A 25,323-nucleotide genomic window follows, 5' to 3' on the forward strand; every position below is an offset into this window, starting at 1 on the left:
ATATGACCAGGATTGTTGGCTTTTGGTGTACCTTGGTACTTATCCATGGTAAGATGCAAACATCAAAACCGGTTTACGATGTTCAGTAGAGATACCAACAAGGCACTGTTCACGCTGGCAGTGCAAGTATTTGTATGTAGATGATGTTTACGAATAATATTTAATTTCTATAAGATGTTGGGAAAATCCCGTTAGGAATTTGTAGGACCGGTAGAGGGGCCTGAGTACATAACATTTTGAATAAGAACCCATGTCCGGAAACGTACCGTTTCCGTGCTACAGCTGTTTGAAAACATCTTAGTTAGACAAGTTTGCAAAAGAATAGTCGTTGTGGCTGGTGCTTACATCGGACTGGCTGATGTTATTTGACGTCTATCCTACCTGTATGACCTGCTTCAAGCCCCATACGGGTATGTCTGAGTATTAGAGCAACATGGTTGATTACACGTTTGCAGAATACACCGACACGATCCTTATGAATGGCAAAGCTCATGGTAATGGAAGAGCTGCTCGTCGCCTTTATCAAGCTCCTCCCACTCCATCGCATAACCTTTTTGCCACGATAGTGCCACGTCTTCGAGAAACGGGTACCTTCACCGACAGCAGGTGCGACCGCGGTACTCCAAGAAAACGCAGCAAACCAGAATTGGAAAAGGCCGTACTGCATCACGTTGAAGAGAAACCGCCAAAGATTGCACGAAGAGTTGCGCGTGCAGTGTATGTTGCTCCCAGTACCATCTGGTATGCTGTGGATGACCAGCAACTACATCCAACACTCCGTACCACCTCTGACACTCACACACACCAGAATGAAGCTTAGACAGCTGAGAGAGGTAGGATAGTCGTCGTATGACATCAGCCAATCTATGGTAAACACCCCCCACCATGACTACCCTGTTGCAAACCTATCAAGCAAACATGTTTTCAAACGCTTGTAGCAAGGAAACAGTACGTTCCTGGACATGGGTTCTTATTCAAAATATTAAGTACTCACTCCCCTTTATTAGTCCTAGAAGTTTCAAACGGAAATTTCCAAACACCCGATATTAATTGGGGACATTTTTATTCCCATTTTTATATTACTACTATGGTGATGGGTGCAGTATCACATTGTACTTCACGAGATCTAGTGAGAGATTGGTAACCACTGACATTTGGTATTTACGTGGATCATATTTAGAGATTATCAACCACCTGTGACTATCCTGTGTTTAGCAATTTTCAGACGTGTTACTTAGTGAAGACCACATGAGATGACCTGATACTATTATGACGAGGACAAAAATTTTCTAAGTCGCTATCATTATTCTACACGTTATGGATACTAAATCGGCAGTATTGCTCTTCAACCGGCAAACGTTCCAGGTTTCTGAAGAAAGCAGTGCACATCTTTAGATACATATATTTTCGACTTTTCTTAGGATTAAGTTAGTTTTCGGTTAGTCTGAAAAACTTCCACCTGTTTGTTCTAGAAGCTCGTATGCACTCAGAGACTGAAATTTACTTAAGTTGCTCTTAGAGTCAATTTTTTTCCTCACTGGAAGTCGCACATATTTCAGGGACGAGGAAACCGCTGTATTGTCACTCCAGTATCTCACGTTCTTCAGTTGCCATTTAGCAGTAAATGCGAATATAACGACATGTGTGCGACGCATTGGTACCAGACATGCTCTAAGCTTCAATGCTTCCCAAAGGCACATCCATCCATTATTTCTACACTTACTTTTGCAGAGATTTCATCTCTCGTGCCGATGTTTGTCATCAGAGAAAGCCTTGTCCCATGAGCTGCTTTCCTTATTACCCTCCTTAGTACACAGCTGACAGTTTTTAAGTTAGAGGTAAGAACGATATGTTAGTTATACGTATTTGTCCGAGAAAGGAACTTGTCACTCTCCTGCCATTTCAGCTCAGGCAAACGTACGTACAGGCAACGAAAGTACATGCAATTACAAGGTGTTTTAAAAATGACCGCTATATTTGAAACGGCAATAAAAACTAAACGAGCAGCGATAGAAATACACCGTTTGTTGCAATATGCTTGGGACAACAGTACATTTTCACGCGGACAAACTTTCGAAATTACAATAATTACAATTTTCAACAACAGATGGCGCTGCAAGTGATGTGAAAGATATAGAAGACAACGCAGTCTGTGGGTGCGCCATTCTGTACGTCGTCTTTCTGCTGTAAGCGTGTGCTGTTCACAACGTGCAAGTGTGCTGTGGACAACATGGTTTATTCCTTACAACAGAGGATTTTTCTGGTGTTGGAATTCCACCCCCTAGAACACAGTATTGTTGCAACAAGATGAAGTTTTCAACGGAGGTTTAATGTAACCAAAGGAACGAAAAGCGATACAATAAAGGATCTGTTTAAAAAATTTCAATAGACTGGGAACGTGACGGATGAACGTGCTGTAAAGGTAGGGAGACCGCGTACGGCAATCACAGAGGGCAACGTACAGCTAGTGCAGCAGGTGATCCAACAGCGGCCTTGGGTTTCCGTTCGCCGTGTTGCAGCTGCGGTCCAAATGATGCCAACGTCCACGTCTCGTCTCATGCGCCACAGTTTACACCTCTATCCATACAAAATTCAAACGCGGCAACCCCTCAGCGCCGCTACCATTGCTGCATGAGAGACATTCGCTAACGATATAGTGCACAGGATTGATGACGGCGATATGCATGTGGGCAGCATTTGGTTTACTGACGAAGCTTATTTTTACCTGGACGGCTTCGTCAATAAACAGAACTGGTGCATATGGGGAACCGAAAAGCCCCATGTTGCAGCCCCATCGTCCCTGCATCCTCAAAAAGTACTGGTCTGGGCCGCCATTTCTTCCAAAGGAATCATTGGCCCATTTTTCAGATCCGAGACGATTACTGCATCACGCTATCTGGACATTCTTCATGAATTTGTGGCGCTACAAACTGCCTTAGACGACACTGCGAACACCTCGTGGTTTATGCAAGATGGTGCCCGGCCACATCGCACGGCCGACGTCTTTAATTTCCTGAATGAATATTTCGATGATCGTGTGATTGCTTTGGGCTATCCGAAACATACAGGAGGCGGCGTGGATTGGCCTCCCTAGTCGCCAGACATGAACCGCTGTGACTTCTTTCTGTGGGGACACTTGAAAGACCAGGTGTACCGCCAGAATCCAGAAACAATTGAACAGCTGAAGCAGTACATCTCATCTGCATGTGAAGCCATTCCGCCAGACACGTTGTCAAAGGTTTCGGGTAATTTCATTCAGAGACTACGCCATATTATTGCTACGCGTGGTGGATACGTGGAAAATATCGTACTATAGAGTTTCCCAGACCGCAGCGCCATCTGTTGTTGACAATTGTAATTACTGTAATTTCGAAAGTTTGTCTGCCTTAAAATGTGCTGTTCTCCCAAGCATATTGCAACAAACGGTGTATTTCTATCGCTACTCGTTTAGTTTGTATTGCCGTTTCAAATATACCGGTCATTTTTGAAACACCCTGTATATAAAAAAAAGTAGTCATACAGAATTAAACATGGAATGAGAACGATACCTCGGAAGAAAGTTCTGGGTAACTGGAGAACCGGCCCTCTAGAATAGTGACCTCATCCCAATTACCTAATTACGGGTTGCCTTTCCTGCAGCTAGCATAATTGTGAAATTGTCAAGTATTGTGCATTAAAGGTCTAATGAATGTGGTACGTATACTAACGACGAATCACGTGTGTATCTAATTACTGATTGCTCGTCCTAGGAGAGGGTGTTTGCACACGGCACTCTAGGCTCCAGATCAGAGGAGGAGGCCTTTCGTTACGAGCATTGTTGTAACCGTAATTGGAGAAACATCAAATAACCATTGGCGCGACTTCCAAATTCTGTTTATTGCCAACAGTTACACAATACTAACACAACTTGGTGCTTGATAGAGAGGAGCGACTGGGCTGCAGAGTCCAAGTCCGGTATGGGAAACAGTCGTAGCACAGTGTAGCGTCGTTCGTGGGTGCGACGTCGACGTAGCAAGTAGGTAGCCCAACACGAGACTGTGCCAGACGTGGCGGTGTATGCGGATATATATAGGGCGAGGGGCAGAGGAATATGCCCGCCGTAACCGAGTCCGCTTGTCGTGTCGTGTTACGATTGGCGGCGCGGCCTCACCTAACTGTCTCTCGGGAGGACGCCGGCCGAGGTTGCCCTGACAGTATGGAGGCGCTCAGTGTGTGAGGCCCGCGCCTGCGCTGTACAGCTGTGGAGAGCTGCGCATAAGCGGGGCGTGCCGGCCGTTGGCTGTGTGACGTAAAGACCGCGGCCATACAAAGCTGAAGGCGCCACGGTGTGGGCATTGGCTGGCCCACAAGCATATCCAACCATAGCTTGGAAATCTGATAAAAAATATGTAGAATCGATGACGACTCCTGCTTGAACGTAGAAGGAATGTTTGCGGCCAGGACATATTCCATTGTACAGTACAGATCAGAGCTCCATGTTTCTGCATCGGGTTAAGTGCATCAGTGTCTGCTGCACTGGACCACCGCTTGAGGCAAGAACGATGTTAATATCCCATTCGGACCACTCACACTGACGTTTTCTCTAGCTTCCCAAGATCAATCCTGGGATGATAGTTTCTTTATCCACTACGAGATCGTGCACCAAAAGTGTTCTCGAACCCTTAATTTCCTGAATCTCATTTTTTTTCAGTACGGAACTGTGGCTGCGCATGTGTCTGTGGTATTGGCATCAATACTGAGTGTTAGATAAATTCATAGTATCGCAATGAAGACTCGGAGTATCCGTATCGGAATTACAAAATAATGATGGGAAGAATAAAAAACCCGTCGCTATTCTCCAGCCCCGGTTTCGCGCAAGTACAGTCGGTCGATTTATCTGGCGTACCCGTAAATTTGAGACGGCCTCTGTGGCCGAGCGGTTCTAGGCACTTCAGTCCGGAACCATGCTGCTGCAACGGTCGCAGGTTCGAATCCTGCTCCGGGCATGGATGTGTGTGATGTCCTTAGGTAAGTTAGGTTTACATAGTTCTAAGTCTAGGGAACTGATGACATCAGATATTAAGTCCCATGGTGCTTAGAGCCATTTGAACCATTTGATCCGTAATTTTGTTTGCGGACCACTGCGTGGAGTTGTAATTAAAATTCAGAGAACAACTTTAGATAACTGAATATTAACTCCAAATTCGAGTATAAATTAAATTATATAAACAGATCAAGCAAGGGAAGTTCTTAGGAGGGACGCCTTGATCGACAAATATCATCATAGCTCAGCCAAATTGCACGAAATATTCATAAATTATTTACAAAAACCTTCCTCGTGAATCAGTGTATCTGTCTGTGAAAACAATATTAAAATCGCCACATTAGTTCCTGAGATTAGTCTTCACGTACAGAAAGAAAAACGAGGAAGGGACTTTAATTTATAATGCGTGTAGATGCGCATTGTATAATAACCACATCAGAGATCAACAACATTTGTCAGTAATAGTAAGTATGCACCCAATCACTAAAAAAAGTTATTGATTTTATACGTCAACTGATCGATGTAAATATAGCGCAACTTGCATTTTTTAACTTTCATATTTTAAAAGATCAAAATCTAGAGTAAGATTTTCCACCAACAGAGTTAGAAATTCATGAAGCCATCAGAGCACTCAAAAACAAAGAAAGTGATGAAGACTCCATTGCAGCAGAATTATTGAAGTGGGCAGAACCAAAAATCGTAAAGGATCTACAATTGCTTCTTGAGATCATTTGGAAATCTGAAAAGATTCTAGTTGAATGGAAAACAGCATTAATCCACCCGCTACATAAAAAGAGAGACAAACAAAAGTCAATAATTACAGGGGAGTGTAACTTCTGCTAGTGGTATACAAAATATTATAGAAAATTCTCCTGAACAGAGCCATAGATACTTTAGACAAACAACTGGGAGAATACCAGGGTGGTTTCCGAAAGGGAAGATCCTGTGCAGAACAAATTTTTAACTTAAATTCAATAATTCGCTATAGAATTTTAACCAGCAAACCAATAATACTGTTATTTATTGATTTCAAGAAAGCATTGGATTGTATAGACAGAGAAACAATAGATCAGGTCATTAGAGAATTTGGTGTTAAGTAAAATTACCAAATATAATTCGTGAAACACAAACAGGTACAATATCTAAAGTCAAATTTATGGAAGAAGGATCTTAGCCATTTGAAATAAAAACTGGTGTAGACAAGATGGCGGTTTATCACGTTTACTGTTTATTTGAGTTCCAGAAAAATTTTTAAAGGTGCGGAGTTAAAAGACTCACAAAACTGAACTAATAACTCTCGGAAGGAAAACAAATGGAATTAAGGTAAACTGCTTGGATTTTGCGGAACATTTTGCAATACTTTCAGAAAACCTGACAGAGGCAGTTATTCAGATAAACTTCCTCGAAAAAATAGTAAACAGGACTGATCTCAAAATTTCAGCTGAAAAAACAAAATTAATGATAAATATAAAAAATGCGCCAAAACTCATAGAAACAGAAATAGGTAAAGCAGAGCAAGTGAATAAATTTAAATGTCTTGGAGAGACTGTACAACAGAATAGACTAGAAAAATCTGCAATAGATGTAAGAATTAAAAAAATGGAAAGAGCATATGGTTGACCAAAAATATTTACAACAAGAAATGTATATCTAGGAAAACAAAACTAAAACACTGCACCACAGTGGTACGACCAGAATGTTTATATGGATCTGATGCCTAACGATGAACTATAAGATGGACAGCGTAGAAGTCCTGGAAGAAGGATTTTTACACAAATAATGGGTGCAATAAAAATTGCCGATGGTTAGAAAATAAGTAGTAATGAGGAGACCTACAAAAATATAGAGAAAATATCCGAAATAATGGCCAAACGAAGATTAAACTTTTTCTGACACCTCTACCAAATGGATGGAAATAGACTAACAAAACAAACAGTCCTCTATTTCTGGAAGAAGAAATCGACAGCAGCATGGATTACAGAAGTAAGGAAAGATCTAGAAAGAAACAACATCAAAGAGTCAGAAATAGCAGAACGAAACTGTTTTAAAAATATTAAATATGGACTTCTTTCAAAGCAGAAAAAAATAAACAAATTGGGAACAACATGGACAGAATTGTGTTTTAAGTATCTATTCTTAACATGGTATCAGATGCCAGTTGGTTCATGAGATAGCATAATTTCCGTAAGTCATATTGTACTCTAAATGAATCCTTTTGTGCTCAAGAAAAGCTCAAAGATACATTAACACTCAGGACCCTGCAATACTGCCGGCATCGATACTTTTGTTCCGATAATATCGACGCACCGATACTGTATTAAGTATTGGTATCGATACGAGATATCGTCCTGTATCAGTTATTCATACGTCCCCAAGCGTGACTGCCTTACTGTCCGTGCCTGAACTCCAGCGACTATGTTTGTGATGCTTATGGAGAGAGTTTTGCTCGTACGGATCTCCTCCCTGCTGGGCAGAAAGCACAAATGGCTAAACAGTAGCTACCACTTTCCTTTGAGTTCGTAGAAACTGCTAGTAATAGTCCATGTTTAAGTGCCTAATTTTTGACAGGATATTACGGGTAACCTTCTGCCCTTCCTTGCTTTGAGCTTTCTGTCACTAACAGCTTTACCATCGGCAATGTACGATGTGTTGTTCTGTGATTTGTGACAATCATACTATACTTACAGAATTAATTTTTCACTCTGCATGATAGTGTAAAACAAGAAATTCCCTGACCGACAGTGATATTCAAGATCGACTCTCGAATCAATTTCGTAAATTTGTTATGTGAATTCTTCCCTACTAGTAAACATGTCACATTTCCGAAAGAGTGCCGATTCTCGTGCATGGGTAGTTCAGTAGTGAAATCACCATGTGGCAATGGCAAAGCTCGCTTTCGAATCCCGGTAAAGCACACAGTTTTAATTCGTGAGGAAGTTTCGCGTTCTCATTTGTTATTAACTATGTTATAATAAATTTACATAGACATTATTTGCAGCTCAAACACAATGTATTAATAATTAAGATAGCACCTGCCCCCCAGTGGAGTGGGCTGAAATTCCAATACGGTCATCTAGATGCACGATTTTCTTTGTTCCTCGAAATCAGTGAAGGCTAATACCGGCATGCTTCCATTGAAACGACCACGGTAGAATTCCGTTTTCAACCTCGCCTAATCCTATCTTAAGCAAAATGTTATTGCTTTATCATCCATGGGACATTAACGCATAGTTTTCTTAATTTGAAACGTATTCTACTCTCGAACTTGAATTGTATCTCTTGACTGTGTTTTCCCGTTTTATTGATAGCATGTTGCATGTTGTGCACGTTGACAAAGATTTCAGACATTGAGCTGATAACTTTATGCTTGATCTCACGGTTCTTGATTGTTCTTTGGATTCACCCAGTTGATCGGCATCCACCCAGCATAATAAAATGATTAATGTGGTGTCTCTCTTTTCTATGGCCCTTTTGGGAATTTGCATACTTGACGTGCAGTAAATTGGCACAAATCGTTTTAATAAAATTGTACGAAACTAAGGATGGAAGGCGCTAAGTACTTGCCTTGTTGAGTTCTGCATTATCGGCCAGCTCTTCTGCGTCATCCCCTTCTGGAGTTCCGTCGTTTGGAAACTCAAGTTCTCCATCAGAATTCATGTCGTTCCTTTCTCCGTCATAATCGTCGTCATCCTCTCCTTCTTCGTCATCCTCTGGATTTTCGCTGGAGGCTGTCTCCTCTTCAGCATCCTCGTCATTATCACCGTCTTCGTCGCTATCGGTTTCCTGGAATTCCTGGCTGTCATACGATACTTCATAGCTCCTGTCAGTACCATCCAGTTCGGTGCTCTTCTGCGACGGCTCACTTCCTGGTCCTGAAATGTCTTCTGCTTTGGGACGGGACAACAACGCGCGCTTTTGTTTGTCGGCTGCAGAGTTGGTTGTGTTGTATCTGGCGTTACCCTCTTGTCGTCGCTGGGTTTTGCACTTGCTGTCGCGTTCAAAACATTCCTAAAACATTGCACCAACGGAGCTCGCAAATCAGGGAAACTTTTAAATGTATTTAATACCAGGAATGAAACTTTTAACGATAATCAAACTTACCTGTTTAATCGTCACTTTTGCAAGTCCGACAGAATACGCTCCGCCATTCATGGCTTCTGATTCCACTCGGTTCCTTGGTTTTGCTGTGCTTAGATAGCTTTCACCTTTTATCGCTGTCATATTAGTTGCCATCAGACTGGAATTGCCAGTGGGAAGACTTAGTGGAGGCGGCGTCAGTTGATTGCTGGCTTTCCGAACACCTGCCGTATTGGAGCCAAGTGCAGAGCTCGTTACGTCTTTATTTGTTCCCCAGGTAGGTGCATTATATGGCTCTGAAAGAGAAAGGAAGCTTAAATTGAAGAGTACACAGACTTAAACTTTTATACACTAAATGAAATAGCCGTAAATAACAATTTCGTATATTACCATTTGGTGCATCTTTGAATACAAATACAATGAAAGTTATCTGTTTATTCATGGTGGAGCGAGCAGCGTAGATAGCAGAAGTATTGCATAGAGATTTCTGCTTGATAGATTGTTAAGATGAGAGTGTAGAGAGAGAGAGTTCAGTAATTATTACTATGCAAAGATTTTATTGCGTCTAATAACTCTAGGTGCTGGTAATTAGGGAGAGGTATTAGACATGTGTTCAGCATTCTAATTAGGTCTTCGTCATTTATATTAGTTAAAAAAATATTGATTAGGAATTCAAGAAAACTATAAGAGTAGGAAGGCAAATTACTGCATAGTGATTTATTTCTGATCGTAATTTCCGGTGCAGCCAGAGCAGAGTCGAGTTATTCGTTATAAGGCAAGAATTTGTTGTAGGGATTAGTTAAAAATTTTAAGAGTATTAGGAACATCTTCCAATTAGTGAAATTTCATGTAAATTCAACAAATACGTGTTTAGTAATAGGACTCATTCAAAGTACGTAACAATTAGTTATTCTGAGAATTCTTGTGAATTGTTCGTTGATGCAATCTTATTTACAGACAGTGAGATGCATTTCAGATTTATTAAAATCATATTTCTAAAAATTAATTTGCGTGTATAAGATCATGTTCAAAAGTAGGGCAGTTACGCAAATCCTATATCTCAACCTGTAATGGGAATTTAGAAGTCAGACAATTTTTAGATTGTTAGCGAGAAACTCGTTACACACAGTTTCAGCATACACCCCGAACTATAGAAGTAACTTTCAAGGAGCTTAATTACAGTATAAAACATGTAGTTTAGAAAAGATACGTCTTATATGCTCAAGTCTCAACCTTAACAGTTTCTACTGGTTGTTTGTGAGTGACATTTAATTATTAGTTCCCTCATGTCAATTGAAGCTTCAGAATGCTTTTCTTCATTGTTCAGGTATCGTATTTCCTATAGCTTCCACGTAATTTTCTTCGTTCTAAATCGTTAGGAAACAAGAAATATAAAAATATGAAAACCGATATATACATCAATCAATAGAATGAATCATGGTTAGAGCAATTACAAAAAATGTCCATTGCGTGAAAGAGTGTTTATGGAGGACCGGTGGAATACCTACGAAATCCATGCAATAAAATGATAAAGAGAAATTGATCAGCTTAATAAACAAAGAGAAGTAATTATATATAATGTAAACAACGATCTCTTAATAAGAAACTTAGATAAGCAATATGTTATACAAAATATTGTCTGTGCAGTGTACGGGCAAAAGTTTAAATTTATGGGGTACTTGAGGACAGCAATTTTTTATTTCAGCTTCAGGGCGCAGCAAAGTAGTAATAAGTTATGACTGTGGCAACAGTGGTGAACATAACAGAACTTTTAGCAAATAGAAACTAAGAATCATCCAGAGGTGATTGAATACACATGTTTGATTGTAGGATAAGAAGTTTAGCGCAAATTATGAATATCACACGCAGTATATACTAGTTTACACAACCTTCGATTATGTTTTCCATGGTGACGTTCGACCAGCAATGTAAGGAAACTTTCCTTACATTAGAAGCAGGGGCTGTATAATAACTATTTTAACTACAGTTACGTGATACAAAATTACTGCACCATTATCTTAAAACAAAAAGTTACATAACAGAATGAACAATTTTCCTAATGAGATCCACATAAAATGCTGATGACAGTTAACAAATATGAGAGTAAACTGCACCATTGGAAGTCATATTTTAATTTATTTACTCAAATAAAATAAATATTTACCAAGGTTGTGAATTCTACGGTTCATTTAGATATCTAGATCGCCACTCTTATATGTGCAAACTGAGTTCAACTGTTTGATGTGATTTGATTACCCCTGGCGAAGAGCTCCTGCGAGGAGAGCTTATGTGAAGTTTGGAAGGTAGGAGATGAGGTACTGGCGGAATTAAAGCAGTGAGGACGGTGCGTGAGTCATGCTTAGGTACCTCAGTTGGTAGAGCACTTGCCCGCGAAAGGCAAAGGTCCCGAGTTCGAGTCTCGGTTTTAATCTGCCAGGAAGTTTCGCGCAAATTCCGCTGCAGAGTGAAAATCTCGTTCTTCAAATCTATATGTTAACAGGAAGCAATTGTAATACCCTCATCTACCGAATAACAAAACAATATCTATCCTTATAACGACAAGAGCATGCATGAATGAGATAAAGTGAACGCAGTTTGGAGGCGGTCTATGCACGTGGCTAATGGCACTGGGAAACCCGCATTGACATTACCAAAAGAAGGCGCAGATGCAGTGCAGAAAGAAATTAGGCGAGAACAGTATAATACCTTTTAAATAAACACAGGCTACATGGTGGGCAAGTGGCTAGACAGCAGTAACATGGCTAGCGGCGACCCGGCAAGAAAAATAAAAATTCACCTGCAACAAGGAAGCGGTTGGTTGAAGCCATACTGTGTGACGTAGAAGAGACACAGTCGGAAGAGGCACGTCATATAAAGCATTTTTCAGAACTAAATTAACAGAGCTCTCTCGTCTCACTGCCTATGTGTGGAAGAATAGTGAAGACGTGTGCAAAGTGAAGGCGGCGTGCTTCACGTATCGTGGCAACAAATGTAAGGCGGTAGTTCATACTCCTGTTGGAATTTTTGCTGGCAGAGCACTGTGTGCACATCGCTCCATTCCTTAGCGAGTGTGCAATAGCCATTATTTCGACTAGGGAGTACATGAGAATTTGGTTGTAAATGTGAACAGACAGTTGCAAGCAAAGGAATCATGGATGCATCTCTTTCCACGCGGCATCAATGACTTGAACGAAGAGTTCCCGCTAAAAATCATGCCACTGGATTATTTCCAACAGTGAATTCGAGGCTACAATCCTCATTTTCAAGGAACAAACTATTTCCATTATGCACTCTGAATGTTTGAATGACTTAGAGTGCAGTCGATGATCAGTGCGTGGTGCAGAACTATACGAGGACAATAACATCATGTCGATGACAAGCATTTAAAGAATATCAGAAGATCTGGATCATTTTGACGAACAGCTCACAACTGATTAATTATTTTTATTTGGTGTATCGATCCTCCAACTTGAAACATTATTTTGAGCTGTAGTAAGTGGATTTTTTTTTAGCTGACCTGATGAAGTTCCTCGCAAATTACCTCTTGATGACGTCCAGCGTTTCGTTGAATGATACCCGTTGAGTTGAACAGACATTTTTCTCACTATGTCGATGCTTTCATGAAGCACATCAAATACAATAAAACTATTTTTGTGTAACGTAATCGATTTCTGGACACGAATTGAGTTTCACAATCGTGGAAGCCCACATGTCCGCTTGTAGTACGGATTGAAAACCTTACATTTCTTGAACTCCAGAAGCATTTGTGTATATCGAGCAAGTGATCACGTACCACTAGCCAAGAGAAGAAGAAGAAGATCTAGACTTAACATCACTTGTTTAACGCAACCAAACTCATCGTCACTCTCATATATGCCACAAAAACAAATCTGATACACGTCGATTAGCATTTCCTCACGAGGCAACCCTACAATCTTGTATTGTTCCACGGAGTTCAGTAATGTTCATTCAAAGTGGAGGACGATTCTGTACTTCAAAACAAAGAACAAATTAAAAATCGCTCACTAATGACAATAATCAGCGCTTACTAGAATTGTGAATTGCCAATATGGGCACACAACCTTGTGGATCAAATGAAGCTATTGCTCACTACGCCACCAAGAACATTTCAAAACTGGAACTAGCAGGTGTGAAAGAAGATATAGGTCAAGCCATTCGTCTAATTCGTCACGATGAAATTAGCTTCGCAAGAAAGTTCTTCAAATCATGCAGGACGATGGTAAAAAACGTAATGTTTCCGCATCAGAATGTGTTTATCGTCTCTGCAACCTGCCATTTCGTTCAAGATAAAGAAAGAGTGTGTTCTAGAGTACAAGAAAGGCCGATTAACGATATCTTGTGCTGAAATTAGAGGCTAATGAAGCAGTTTGGATTTACTCAGACATATGTTTCGTAGAGTCCCAGATAGCTTACCAATGTTTGCTAGTGTATACTTTTTTGTATTCACATTTATACTAATACTTCTAAGATTCGAGAGTAAGTCAATTACTATCCACAATTTAGTTATATTTTTGTTTATTTTGATAATACTGTTTTTTTACGTTGATGTTGCATGCTTTGTTTATTTGATGTTATATCTCCGCAATTTTCAAGCTGCTAGGTTAGTTTCGTTATCGTTGCTGTGCTGTTAACCATGGCTGCTCCCCTCTCTATTAGCAACAAAGAAGAGCAACGTTCAGTGATCCGTTTTTTGTGGCCGGAAGGCGTATCAGGGGCCGAAATTCATCGAAGACTTTCGGTGCAGTACGGGAACAGCGTTTTGTCACAACGGAGTGTCTACGAATGGATTGAAAAATTTTGAGATGATCGCACTAGTGTTACGCACGATGAAGGAGCCGGACGAACGGTTACCGCCACAAATGAAGAAACCATTGAGCGTTCACGTGAAATGATTCTATTACGCAGACGATTAAATATTGACGAAGTGACACATCGTCTGCAAATTAGTCACGGTTCTGCCTACGAAATCATTCACGACAGACTTGGGTTTCATAAAGTTTGTGCCAGATAGGTCCCAAAACAACTCACACAGTTGCATAAACAAACGCGCTTGGACATCTGCAAAAAAACATTTGGATCGCTATGGTAAGGAAGGGAATAACTTCTTAGACAGGATCATTACTGGTGACGAAACACGAATCCATCATTACGAGCCGGAGAGCAAACGGCAGTTATGGAATGAAAACATCCAAATTCGCCGTGCAAGATAAAGTTCAAGACGCGACCGTCCGCAGGAAAACTGATGCTTAAGGTTTTTTGCGAGGCACAAGATCCAGTACTGGAACATTATGGGGAAAGGGGCACAACAATAAACAGTGTACGTCAGAGTCAGATGCTTACTGCCAGGCTAAAGCCTGCAATTGGAAGCAAACGCCGAGGATTTGCTGTCAAAAGGTGTTGTGTTGTTGCACGACAATGACCGTCCGCATACTGCTGCCCACACTGCTGGAACGCTCCAGAAACTCAAATTTGAAGTACTGGATCATCCTCCATATAGTCCTGATCTTGCTCCTTCTATAACTTGTTTGGTCCACTCAAACAGGCATTGAGGGGCCGTTGATTTGCCTCAGACGAAGCAGTGAAAGAAGCGGTGGATTTCTGGCTCGCAGCTCAACCGAGAACCTTCTGTTATGAGGTCATCAGCAAGCTTGTACGACGATGGACCAAGTGCGTTGAGATGCAAGAAGGCTATGTCAAAAAATGATGTTCTTGTAGATTTCCTATTTGATTACAATAAAATTTTATAACTACTTTGCCGATAATAATTGACTTATCCTCGTACGTTACTATATCTTCAAGATTTTTTAAACTGTTGCCAGAGACAGTTCTTCTTTATTCATAGATAGAAGTTACGAACCCAAAACTAACCGTCAAAGTTGATCTGCAGAAACCGCATGGGAAGCAGTGATAGCTCCTGTGGGAAAGGAAATGGGACTTAGGAAAGCCAATATTCAGTTCCACGCTCCTAAAACAACTCTTCAGCGACCAGTTGCGATTTTTGAGATTGACAATCAAAAGGGAAAACTTTGTTGTGTTTTCTCGAATGAGCAACAGTTACACCTTGTGGTTTATTTAAAAGAGATGGAAGGTAGATTCTTTGGATTGATAATGAAGGAGTTGAGAGCTTAAGCCTTTCAGTTGTGGTTCCGTTCTGCCGCAGGTCTCGGGAACAACGGATCAATTATTAGCGTCTTTAATTTTTTACTTGTCGTCTGTGCGCCTTTACACCAGATTTCTTTGTTTCACTGTTTGAAGTAAATATTAAATATCATGCAATTTTTTAGCTTTTCCTCTGATATTTTAATTGAACTGTGGTCATTTTATTGTTAGCATTCGCGTTCTGCCCCAGGTTCCCCTGTGTAAATTGCGTTTACACTCTCACGTCACAACAGTTATGTACGCACTGCAGGAGGAAAATTAAGGTACACTCTCGCATGCTTAGGAACGGGAGTTTGATTTTGCTCAAGATTTATCAGAGCTATATTTTTTTTCAGAAACATATACCCCGTCTTCTTTGATTGACAAAGTTTCTATATTAAAGACAATCCGTTTGTTCTGAAGGAACTTCCTTTTCGGATGTTGAGTGGCGCTCATAGTTGTGCCATAGTTACTGGCAATTTGATAATATAATGCTCAACACAGTACTGTGAGTTGGATATGATTTCAGCAGAGTGATGAGTAATGCCTTATGCTCAGCTGTCATTTGTGTCATAGCCACTGACTCCAGTGACATGACTCTACCATCTCCTCCGTTAGACAGACGAATGCTGTAACTTTGGGTAGCACGTATAGCATTTCTGCAAAAACGATACACGGTTGTTCTGTGGTTGCCGACCATGAAGGCACTACCAACACAATCGCACGACATTACAACTCCAAAAGCTGCTGGGCTACCAGGAGGTGCTACGTTCGCTGTATACGACACTGCTGTAATTGGCACTAGCTTGCCTCTGCGAGCCACAAGCCACTATCGTGATTTCTCGGTATTTCTCCTCCAGACGGAATTGTAGGAGGCTGCTCCCAGCCATTCACCAGTCAGTCAACATCACGAGTTCTCTGGTCTTAACACAAGTGCACAAGTGGTTCCACAATCAGAATTCCATTAGCCAAGCATGCGGTGCTCACCAATCATAGCAGAAGGCCTCACATACCACATCAAAACTGCCAAGCCATCGTAAGAGTATCAGCCATAGACTACATCCGGGTATGAACATTTTATGGCTACAACAGTGCTACACTAATACGACAAATAGTGTTTTGTGAGGTTTAGAAGCTAACTCACATGTGGAGAGTACGCTACATGATGTCCAGTTCTTATCAGACCTGAACTGTCTTTTAGTTTTATTATTTCGGAAGCTGATTTCTGTTGAACTTCCTTGATGTGCTATATTAATGAAGTCCTGTATTCTTTAGCTACCTGGGCATGTCCATTCATTAGCAGCATGCATCACCCATGACAAGATTTAACAAGCGCAAAGTCACGTCCATCACAGCATTGGGTGAGCTGATGTGTCATTGTAGATGGTACTGAATTGTTCACACTCAGTTACGCCATCAGAGTCATGTGTCTTTGTAAACAGTTTGAGGAAAGTGAAGTGGATTAAGGAGTGGTTGCCCAAATGTGACGTGCAGATGTGTCCTTCACTTCTAGCACTCTGAAAATGTGTGTTTAAGAGTACGAACCAGTGGCATGTTAAGTTACATGTCAAATTGTTGGGTGAGTGGTGGCATGGTTGTCACTTACTTGTATGAGATTAGTTATGTAATTCTTGTGAGATGAATGGGGCGTGTTGTTGAGCAGTGAAAGAAATGTAATGTTTTTAATATTAAAAAAATTACATGTAGAGTCTTTTTATTGGTTTGTGTGGGTGACTTTTCCCCTTCACGTGCGTGATATAAAAAGCTATATTTTACTCAGAATGAGAATTTCATTCTGCAGCGGAGAGTGCGCTGGTATGAAACATCCTGGCAAATTAAAACTGTGTGCGGGACCGAGACTCGAACTCGGGGCGTTTGCCTTCCACGGGAAAGTGCTCTACCATCTGTACGGCACACAGTTTTAATATGCCAGGAAGGTTCTATTGGAAGCTAAAAGAGCTGAAAAACTACATCACTCAGCATGAAAAACTTATCCGAGAAGAGTGGTTGTCACAAAATGAGTTGATAACTTTCCTCAGCCTGATCTAGCTGACCTGATTTCAAATACAAAATTCAAGCTACAATTATTTATTAACAGTAACTGATGTGCGCTCTAAATTTTCATGGGTTGCTGGAATATAGACTAAAAGTAGACTAAAACTGTACCGAGTTTGAGTGGTGCGTATATTAGGTGGTGCTCATTATTTTCTACTTTTAAAACTACAGTTGCAGAGCAACTCAGTACAAATCTTAAACGTATGATGTCTAAACATTTCACTGTTGATATTCAAAATTCGAACAGCTCAGGAAGTTAATCTGAAAACATTTCTGCTGGAAGGCTACAAGTTTCGACCTGCCTTTAGAGGGACGTATCTACAGTGTATAAGTACAAAAAAGGAGACAATAATGTACGTTTCTAGTTGATAAATTATTGCAAAGAAAAGAAAACAATGCTTATGTAAAATTACTTTATAAGAGAGATGACAAGTGAAAGTAGTACAGTATTTAACCGAAATATTCTTTTAGTGAAGTGTGGAAATAGAGAGAGAGAGAGAGAGAGAGAGAGAGAGAGAGAGACAAAAAGAGACAGAGACAGAGACCGAGAGAGCGAGCGACAGAGGTAAATGAAACACAGAGGTCTGTGTGTGTGTGTGTGTGAGGTGAATTTTTTAATGAATGACTTTAACTTACGTAATTCAGGCGTAGCTTACATATTTTTTTCTGACATGAAAATGATGCAGTATTGCCAATATCTTTAAACATGGCGCCGTCTTGGTTTGTCTGGAACTGAGCAGGTTCAGCCTTCTAATTTTTTTAAATAAATTGCCATAACCTTCATCCTGCAGCGTCGACTAATTGAGCTGCGACCCAGAACAAACGTAATCATACTAGTCGCAAAGGAGCCTACGGAAGCTAAAAATGTCTTGCAGAAATTTACAGTGTACAAATGTCTTGCAGAAATTTACAATGGACAGGCAGCAGCCAATATAACACGCATTATCTTTGTTTTTCCTTTCTGTGTTTTGAGTGGCGCACCACGAGCAACACTGCAATGCCACAAAACTTTTGTTCAACATACACCACCATATTATGGAGGTGGTGGTTGGTGATCACCGAAATTGAGATTGGCCGGGCGAGATTTTCACGATCATGACCAATGACGACAACGCCAGGTAGATTATGGAGCAACAGCTGTTGCGGCGGAGGAAGGCAACCCGCTGTTGTGTGTTGGACGCAATGTCGCCTGCTAACCGAATGTTATGTCAGCGTCTTCCTGTGGAATTTTGCGGAAAGCTAACACAGGTCGCCGATCATGTCGACCACAATCACAACCAAATTCAACCAGGGGATAGGGTCACGTGATATAGAAAGGCAACACTGACAAAGAAGTATCACCAACTTGACGTCATATTTTAAGGAGGAAGAAGCACACTTGCAATATGTTAGCCCTAGCAATTGATCCCGAGCGAATATTTGGGGCATTATTCAGAAAGTACGCAGTTATGACCTACTGAATGTACGGTTTTTTATACTTTCGCGTGGATCTATTATTTGTCATTCGCCCCACCCTCTGCAGCCGCTTAAGGAGGGGCGTTCATGAAAGCACACTCATTATTTAAAAGGTGAACCAAATCCACAGTTTTCAAGACACGGCAATGACATTTTGTTCCACACTTTACTTGAAATTGACACGTTTACTGTTACGTTCCTGGGATATATATTTAACTTTGTTACTGAATTCGAGAATTTTGTATTAAAAATAGTATATGAACCATTTTCTCAGAAACTATTCAAGAGATTTCTAGAAAATTTTCTTCGTTTAATCTCTTCGCATATAGTAAACGTTTTTCATGAGGTTTTTTGAATATATCAAACTGGAGAATTTTCATTATGTTTCTTATCACTTTGTTCCACATGTCAACCTATATTTAGAATTTATAAGTTCATTGTTGAGGTATATAGAAGTAAGTGTATAAAATGTCATAATTCTAGCTTTCACAGAGTCTGAGAAAAGGTATATAAATTTTAAAAATCATAATTTTCACGAAATGCAATTTACAGCTTAATCTATCGTTTTTCTTTTATGTCACCTCTTCACACGGCCCCATAATTGAATTGAGGATCGTCCTTACCTTCAATGCTTCTCTTCTGGTTTCTCGTTTTCTGTTTCTTTCCTTTACCCAGTTCCCAGTTTGCAACAGACTTTTCAACTACAGAGAGGCGCTGTAAATTTATCTTTATCAAGATGTATTGAGTGATATTTCTTATCTTAAAGCCTATTGTTTCTAATACCTTCATCCTCTCTACTCTCTCATCATTAAATATAAGAACTGCATTATAACTTCAACTTGCGTAAATCTCCGCCAGTAGAAGAGAAGAAAACAGGAATTGTTTCACCATTGACAAAGCAGTTGGTTTGTTATTGTATATAACATAATGAACCGTCGCAGGTGATCTATAAAACTAAAGATTATATATCACAGCTTTTCAGATGTATCCCGTGCAAGTTTGTTTGAAAGTAATCCAAGGAATCGTTGTTCACCGAGCTAGTGTTGAACTGTTCCTTCAAGAACTGGGCTTGGCAGGAAGGTCGCGTCACACGTTAAATTATTTTTCAGGCACTTCGGATGCGATTTTATCAATGAAACTTTGTGAGCTTATTGTCCATGAGTCCTATTAGTAAATAGAACATAAATTGAAAAATGACATTTTCGGTCAATTTCATGAGCGTCACCGTTTAATGCCAGAGTGAGAAGTACCGTACAGTGGAAAGAGTAAGAGATTTTTGTCCTCAACGTCGGTGAACCAGCGGTAGCTGCAGGGGAGTGGGGGATGCGTAATGATGACCAAAGAACGTGAGCTGCTTGAAGTCGTTACTGATAAGCATCAATATATGTAGCTGTTTGACTAATTTTCATACCAGCCAAACGAAAGCGTATGAGGTTTCTTTGTGCTCTCATTTATTCCCACCAGTTTCGTCGCAGCAGTACGGACAACTTCACGACTGAAGACATGCTAGATACAGGGCAAAATAGTGGACTGATTTTCGATGCTTGTTTATGTGTTGATGACTGTGAGACTGTCGTTTCAACACAGTCACGTTCATCGAAAAGTTTCATTGGTACAAAGGGGCAGGAATGGAAAAACGAGGAAGTAAGTGGTGTGAAACCCGCTCTGAAGATGTGATACCATCTAATACCACTTTTCACTCGTCCGTGACAGGGGAGTGTACGAAACGAGCTGTCGCCATGTAGAAAAGTGGAAATAAGAGGAATGTGTTGTTCAGCATAATCAAAAAGACCTTCCAAATTATAAAAATACGGATTATGACATTACAGTTTCCGTATTGCTGATACAATCAGATGGAACAATATATTATCAGCAGCCGGATGTATTTGACTCTCGAGAATTGAAGGGTTTCTTCCGCAGCTTGGCAGAACTGGACGACGATGTTGACTTCGACCAGCGCACCAAAATCCATCGAATGCAGTCTCTTCTTTACGGGTAGTTATGTGGCCCAGAATTTCTGTCCGTCTTCCTGTATACTTGGTATCGAAACGGCTACGCCAGTGGCCGGCAAGGCTATTTTGAACGTCTAGTGAAATACTGCTTTGACACTGTGTAAGCTGGCTGTTGTGACAGAGCGGTTCTAGTCGCACCAGTCCGGAACCGCGCTGCTACTACGGTGGCAGGTTCGAATCCTGCCTAGGGCATGGATGTGTGTGATGTCCTTAGGTTAGTTTTGTTTAAGTACTTCTACGTCTAGGGGATGATGACCTCAGATGTTAAGTCCCACAGTGCTTAGAGCCATTTTTGACATTGTGTCAAAATCCGACGTAGCTGGTAGTTGGTGACACAGATCTTTGCTTCAAGCAGTTTTATGTGGCAATTCGCAAAGGCAGTGTAAATGAGTGAAATGAATAAATGTGTCATTAAGAAAGTACTGTAGTATTATTTAATTATAGAATTAACATCACTTTTCGTGAAGTTCAGGTGCTATGTGCTCATATTACTTTCCTCTTTTTCGAGTAAAACATGTTCTCAAACAATATTTCAAAACAAGGTGTCATTCTTGACCCCCTCCCCCTCCTCTTCCCTCGACATCAAAACACCCCGTGAATTGGAGCGGCCTGGTTGTCACTTCTTTGTACACCGCAGCTGCGTTTATGTCTGTGCGGCTCTCCGTGCGCAGTAGGTGCATGCAGCCGTTGCTCTAAGAGGCAAGGAGGCGCATCCACCGGTGCAAAGTAGTGCGTGCCTCTGAATTGTCAGCACGGAGGCGCAGGAGTCTCGCCATACTACAGGGGGAGACGATTTCCTCTACTTGCTTGTGGGGCAAGTACAGCCGCATGGCGGCTAGCCACAAGGCGCACTCCTGTAAACGCTAATCTAGCGCTCGGAGATGAGGAGGAGTCAGTGGGGCGGCTCCCTGCCGCCGTTGGATAAGCAGCTGCAACAACAAGTCGTATACTCCTAGCTCACTCATTTGTTACATAGTTTAATTCTTAATTTCTTTGCGTGTTTTTGGTACTTGTATTGTTTAATCCATAAATTTCGGGCGTATTATAGTACTTGAGAGTTGTAGCATCGCGTTTAGTACCTGAATAGTGTAAAATCGCGTAGTCTCCTTCCGCCGCCGAGCAGTGTGTCAGCAGTGCGCAAGTAGCAGCATTACTACATTACTAGGCAATCTTGTATTTTAATAACCGTTTAAATTTTGTGTCGATTTGTTTGCGCTCTCTGTAGATTAGTTCAGACGTTCTTTGCACATCAGTTTTTAGCATGGATAGGGACTGCAACTGCTGTGTTCGAATGCACGCTGAGTTGGCATCCCTTCCCTCCCAGCTTCAAGCAGTGTTGGCTTCGGTCACTCAGCTTGAGGCTGTTGCCAATCGGCATCACTGTGGGGGTCAGGATGGGGGTTTGTCGGGGACGGCCAGCTCGTCCCACGCATCCCCCGATCGGACTACGACTGTGGTTGCCCGGGATACTGCCCGCATTGAGGCTGATCCCTCACCTGTGGTAGAGTGGGAGGTCGTCTCCAGGTGTGGCAGGGGGCGAAAGACATTCCGGAGGGCTGAACGGAAGGCCTCTCCAGTTTGTGTGACGAACCGGTTTCAGGCTCTGTCTCGGGCTGGTACTGGTCTTCGGCCTGACGTGGCTGCTTGTCCTGTTCCAGAGGTTGCCACCCCGAGTCTGCAAGATCCGGGGGGTCGCAGAGGGTGGCCTCGCTGGTAGTTGGGAGCTCCAACGTCAGGCGCGTAATGGGGCCCCTTAGGGATATGGCAGCAAGAGAGGGGAAGAAAACCAAAGTGCACTCCGTGTGCATACCGGGGGGAGTCATTCCAGATGTGGAAAGGGTCGTTCCGGATGCCATGAAGGGTACAGGGTGCATCCATCTGCAGGTGGTCGCTCATGTCGGCACCAATGATGTGTGTCGCTATGGATCGGAGAAAATCCTCTCTGGCCTCCGGCGGCTATCTGATTTGGTGAAGACTGCCAGTCTCGCTAGTGGGATGAAAGCAGAGCTCACCATGTGCAGCATCGTCGACAGGACTGCGAACCTTTGGTACAGAGCCGAGTGGAGGGTCTGAATCAGGGGCTGGGACGGTTCTGCGACCGTGTGGGCTGCAGATTCCTCGACTTGCGCCATAGGGTGGTGGGGTTTCGGGTTCCGCTGGATAGGTCAGGAGTCCACTACACGCAACAAGCGGCTACACGGGTAGCAGGGGTTGTGTGGCGTGACTGGGCGTTTTTTTTTTTTTTTTTGGATTAGATGGCCTTCGGCAAGTACAGAAAGGGCAACAGCCTCAACGGGTGCGGGGCAAAGTCAGGACATGCGGGGACCAGGCAGCAATCGGTATTGTAAACTGTCGAAGCTGCGTTGGTAAAGTACCGGAACTTCAAGCGCTGATAGAAAGCACCGAAGCTGAAATCGTTATAGGTACAGGAAGCTGGCTGAAGCCAGAGATAAATTCTGCCGACATTTTTACAAAGGTACAGACGGTGTTTAGGAAGGATAGGTTGCATGCAACCGGTGGTGGAGTGTTCGTCACTGTTAGTAGTAGTTTATCCTGTAGTGAAGTAGAAGTGGATAGTTCGTGTGAATTATTATAGGTGGAGGTTACACTCAACAACCGAGCTAGGATAATAATTTTCTCCTTTAACGACCTCCCGACTCAGCAGCATTAGTGGCAGAACAACTGAGAGAAAATTTGGAATACATTTCACACAAATTTTCTCAGCATGTTATAGCCTTAGGTGGAGATTTCAATTTGCGAGATATAGAGTGGGACACTCAGATGTTTAGGACGAGTGGTAGGGACAGAGCATCGAGTGAAATTATACTGAGTGCACTATCCGAAAATTACCTCGAGCAATTAAACAGAGAACCGACTCGTGGAGATAACATCTTGGACCTACTGATAACAAACAGACACGAACTTTTCGACTCTGTATGTGCAGAACAGGGAATCAGTGACCATAAGGCCTTTGCAGCATCCCTGAATATGGAAGTTAATAGGAATATAAAAAAAAGGGAGGAAGGTTTATCTGTTTAGCAAGAGTAATAGAAGGCAGATTTCAGACTACCTAACAGATCAAAACGAAAATTTCTGTTCCGACACTGACAATGTTGAGTGTTAATGGAAAAAGTTCAAGGCAATCATAAAATGCGTTTTAGACAGGTAAGTGCCGAGTAAAACTGTGAGGGACGGGAAAAACCCACCGGGGTACAACAACAAAGTTAGGAAACTACTGCGAAAGCAAAGAGAGCGTCACTCCAAGTTTAAACGCAGCCAAAACCTTTCAGACAAACAGAAGCTAAACGATGTCAAGTAGGCGTAAGGAGGGCTATGCGTGAAGCGTTCAGTGAATTCGAAAGCAAAATTCAATGTACCAACTTGACAGAAAATCCTATGAAGTTCTGGTCTTACGTTAAATCAGTAAGTGGCTCGAAACAGCATATCCAGACACTCCGGGATGATGATGGCATTGAAACAGAGGCTAGCACGCTTAAAGCTGAAATACTATACACCTATTTCCAAAGCTGTTTCACAGCGGAAGACCGCACTGCAGTCCCTTCTCTAAACCCTCGCACAAACTAAAAAATGGCTGACATCGGAATAAGTGTCCAAGGAATAGAAAAGCAACTGGAATCATTCAACAGAGGAAAGTCCATTGGACCTGACGGGATACCAATTCGATTCTACACAGAGTACGTGAAAGAACTTGCCCCCATTCTGACAGCCGTGTACCCCAAGTCTCTAGAGGAACGGAAGGTTCCAAATGATTGGAAAAGAGCACAGTTAGTCCAGGGTTGGAGAAGGGTCGTCGAGCAGATGCGCAATACTTCAGACCTATATCTCTGACGTCGATCTGTTTTAGAATTTTAGAACATGTTTTTTGCTCGAGTATCATGTCCTTTTTGGAAACCCAGAATCTACTCTGTAGGAATCAACATGGATTCCGGAAACAGCGATCGTGTGAGACCCAGCTCGCTTTATTTGTTCATGAGACCCAGAAAATATTAGATACAGGCTCTCAGGTAGATGCTATTTTTCTTGACTTCCGGAAGGCGTTCGATACAGTTCGGCACTGTCGCCTGATAAACAAAGTAAGAGCCTACGGAATATCAGACCAGCTGTGTGGCTGGATTGAAGAGTTTTTAGCAAACAGAACACAACATGTTGTTATCAATGGAGAGACGTCTACAGGCGTTAAAGTAACCTCTGGCGTGCCACAGTGGACTATTATGGGACCATTGCTTTTCACAATATATATAAATGACCTAGTAGATAGTGTCGGAAGTTCCATGCGGCTTTTCGCGGATGATGCTGTAGTATACAGACAAGTTGCAGCATTAGAATATTGTAGCGAAATGCAGGAAGATCTGCAGCGGATAGGCACTTGATGCAGGGAGTGGCAACTGACCCTTAACATAGACAAATGTATTGTATTGCGAATACATAGAAAGAAGGATCCTTTATTGTATGATTATATGATAGCGGAACACTGGTAGCAGTTACTTCTGTAAAATATCAGGGAGTATGCGTGCGGAACGA

The 25,323-nt window shown here is 41.7% G+C and overlaps 1 protein-coding gene across 2 annotated transcripts in view; it reads right to left on the bottom strand.

The window, feature by feature from the left end:
* The window catches only part of LOC126267390 (uncharacterized), a 401,079-nt gene that overhangs the window by 38,860 nt on the left and 336,896 nt on the right, over positions 1-25,323 (bottom strand). Inside the window, exons 4-5 of one of the 2 annotated variants that reach the window (XM_049972581.1) lie at positions 9,125-9,396; positions 8,584-9,031 (exon numbers count right to left, since the gene is read on the bottom strand). In XM_049972581.1, the coding sequence (XP_049828538.1) occupies positions 8,584-9,031; positions 9,125-9,396 (720 nt within the window). The remainder of the gene's footprint in view (positions 1-8,583; positions 9,032-9,124; positions 9,397-25,323) is intronic. The other variant, XM_049972580.1, reaches the window with a different exon arrangement.

The sequence above is a fragment of the Schistocerca gregaria genome, chromosome 4 (assembly GCF_023897955.1).
Source record: "Schistocerca gregaria isolate iqSchGreg1 chromosome 4, iqSchGreg1.2, whole genome shotgun sequence".
Taxonomy (NCBI): domain Eukaryota; kingdom Metazoa; phylum Arthropoda; class Insecta; order Orthoptera; family Acrididae; genus Schistocerca; species Schistocerca gregaria.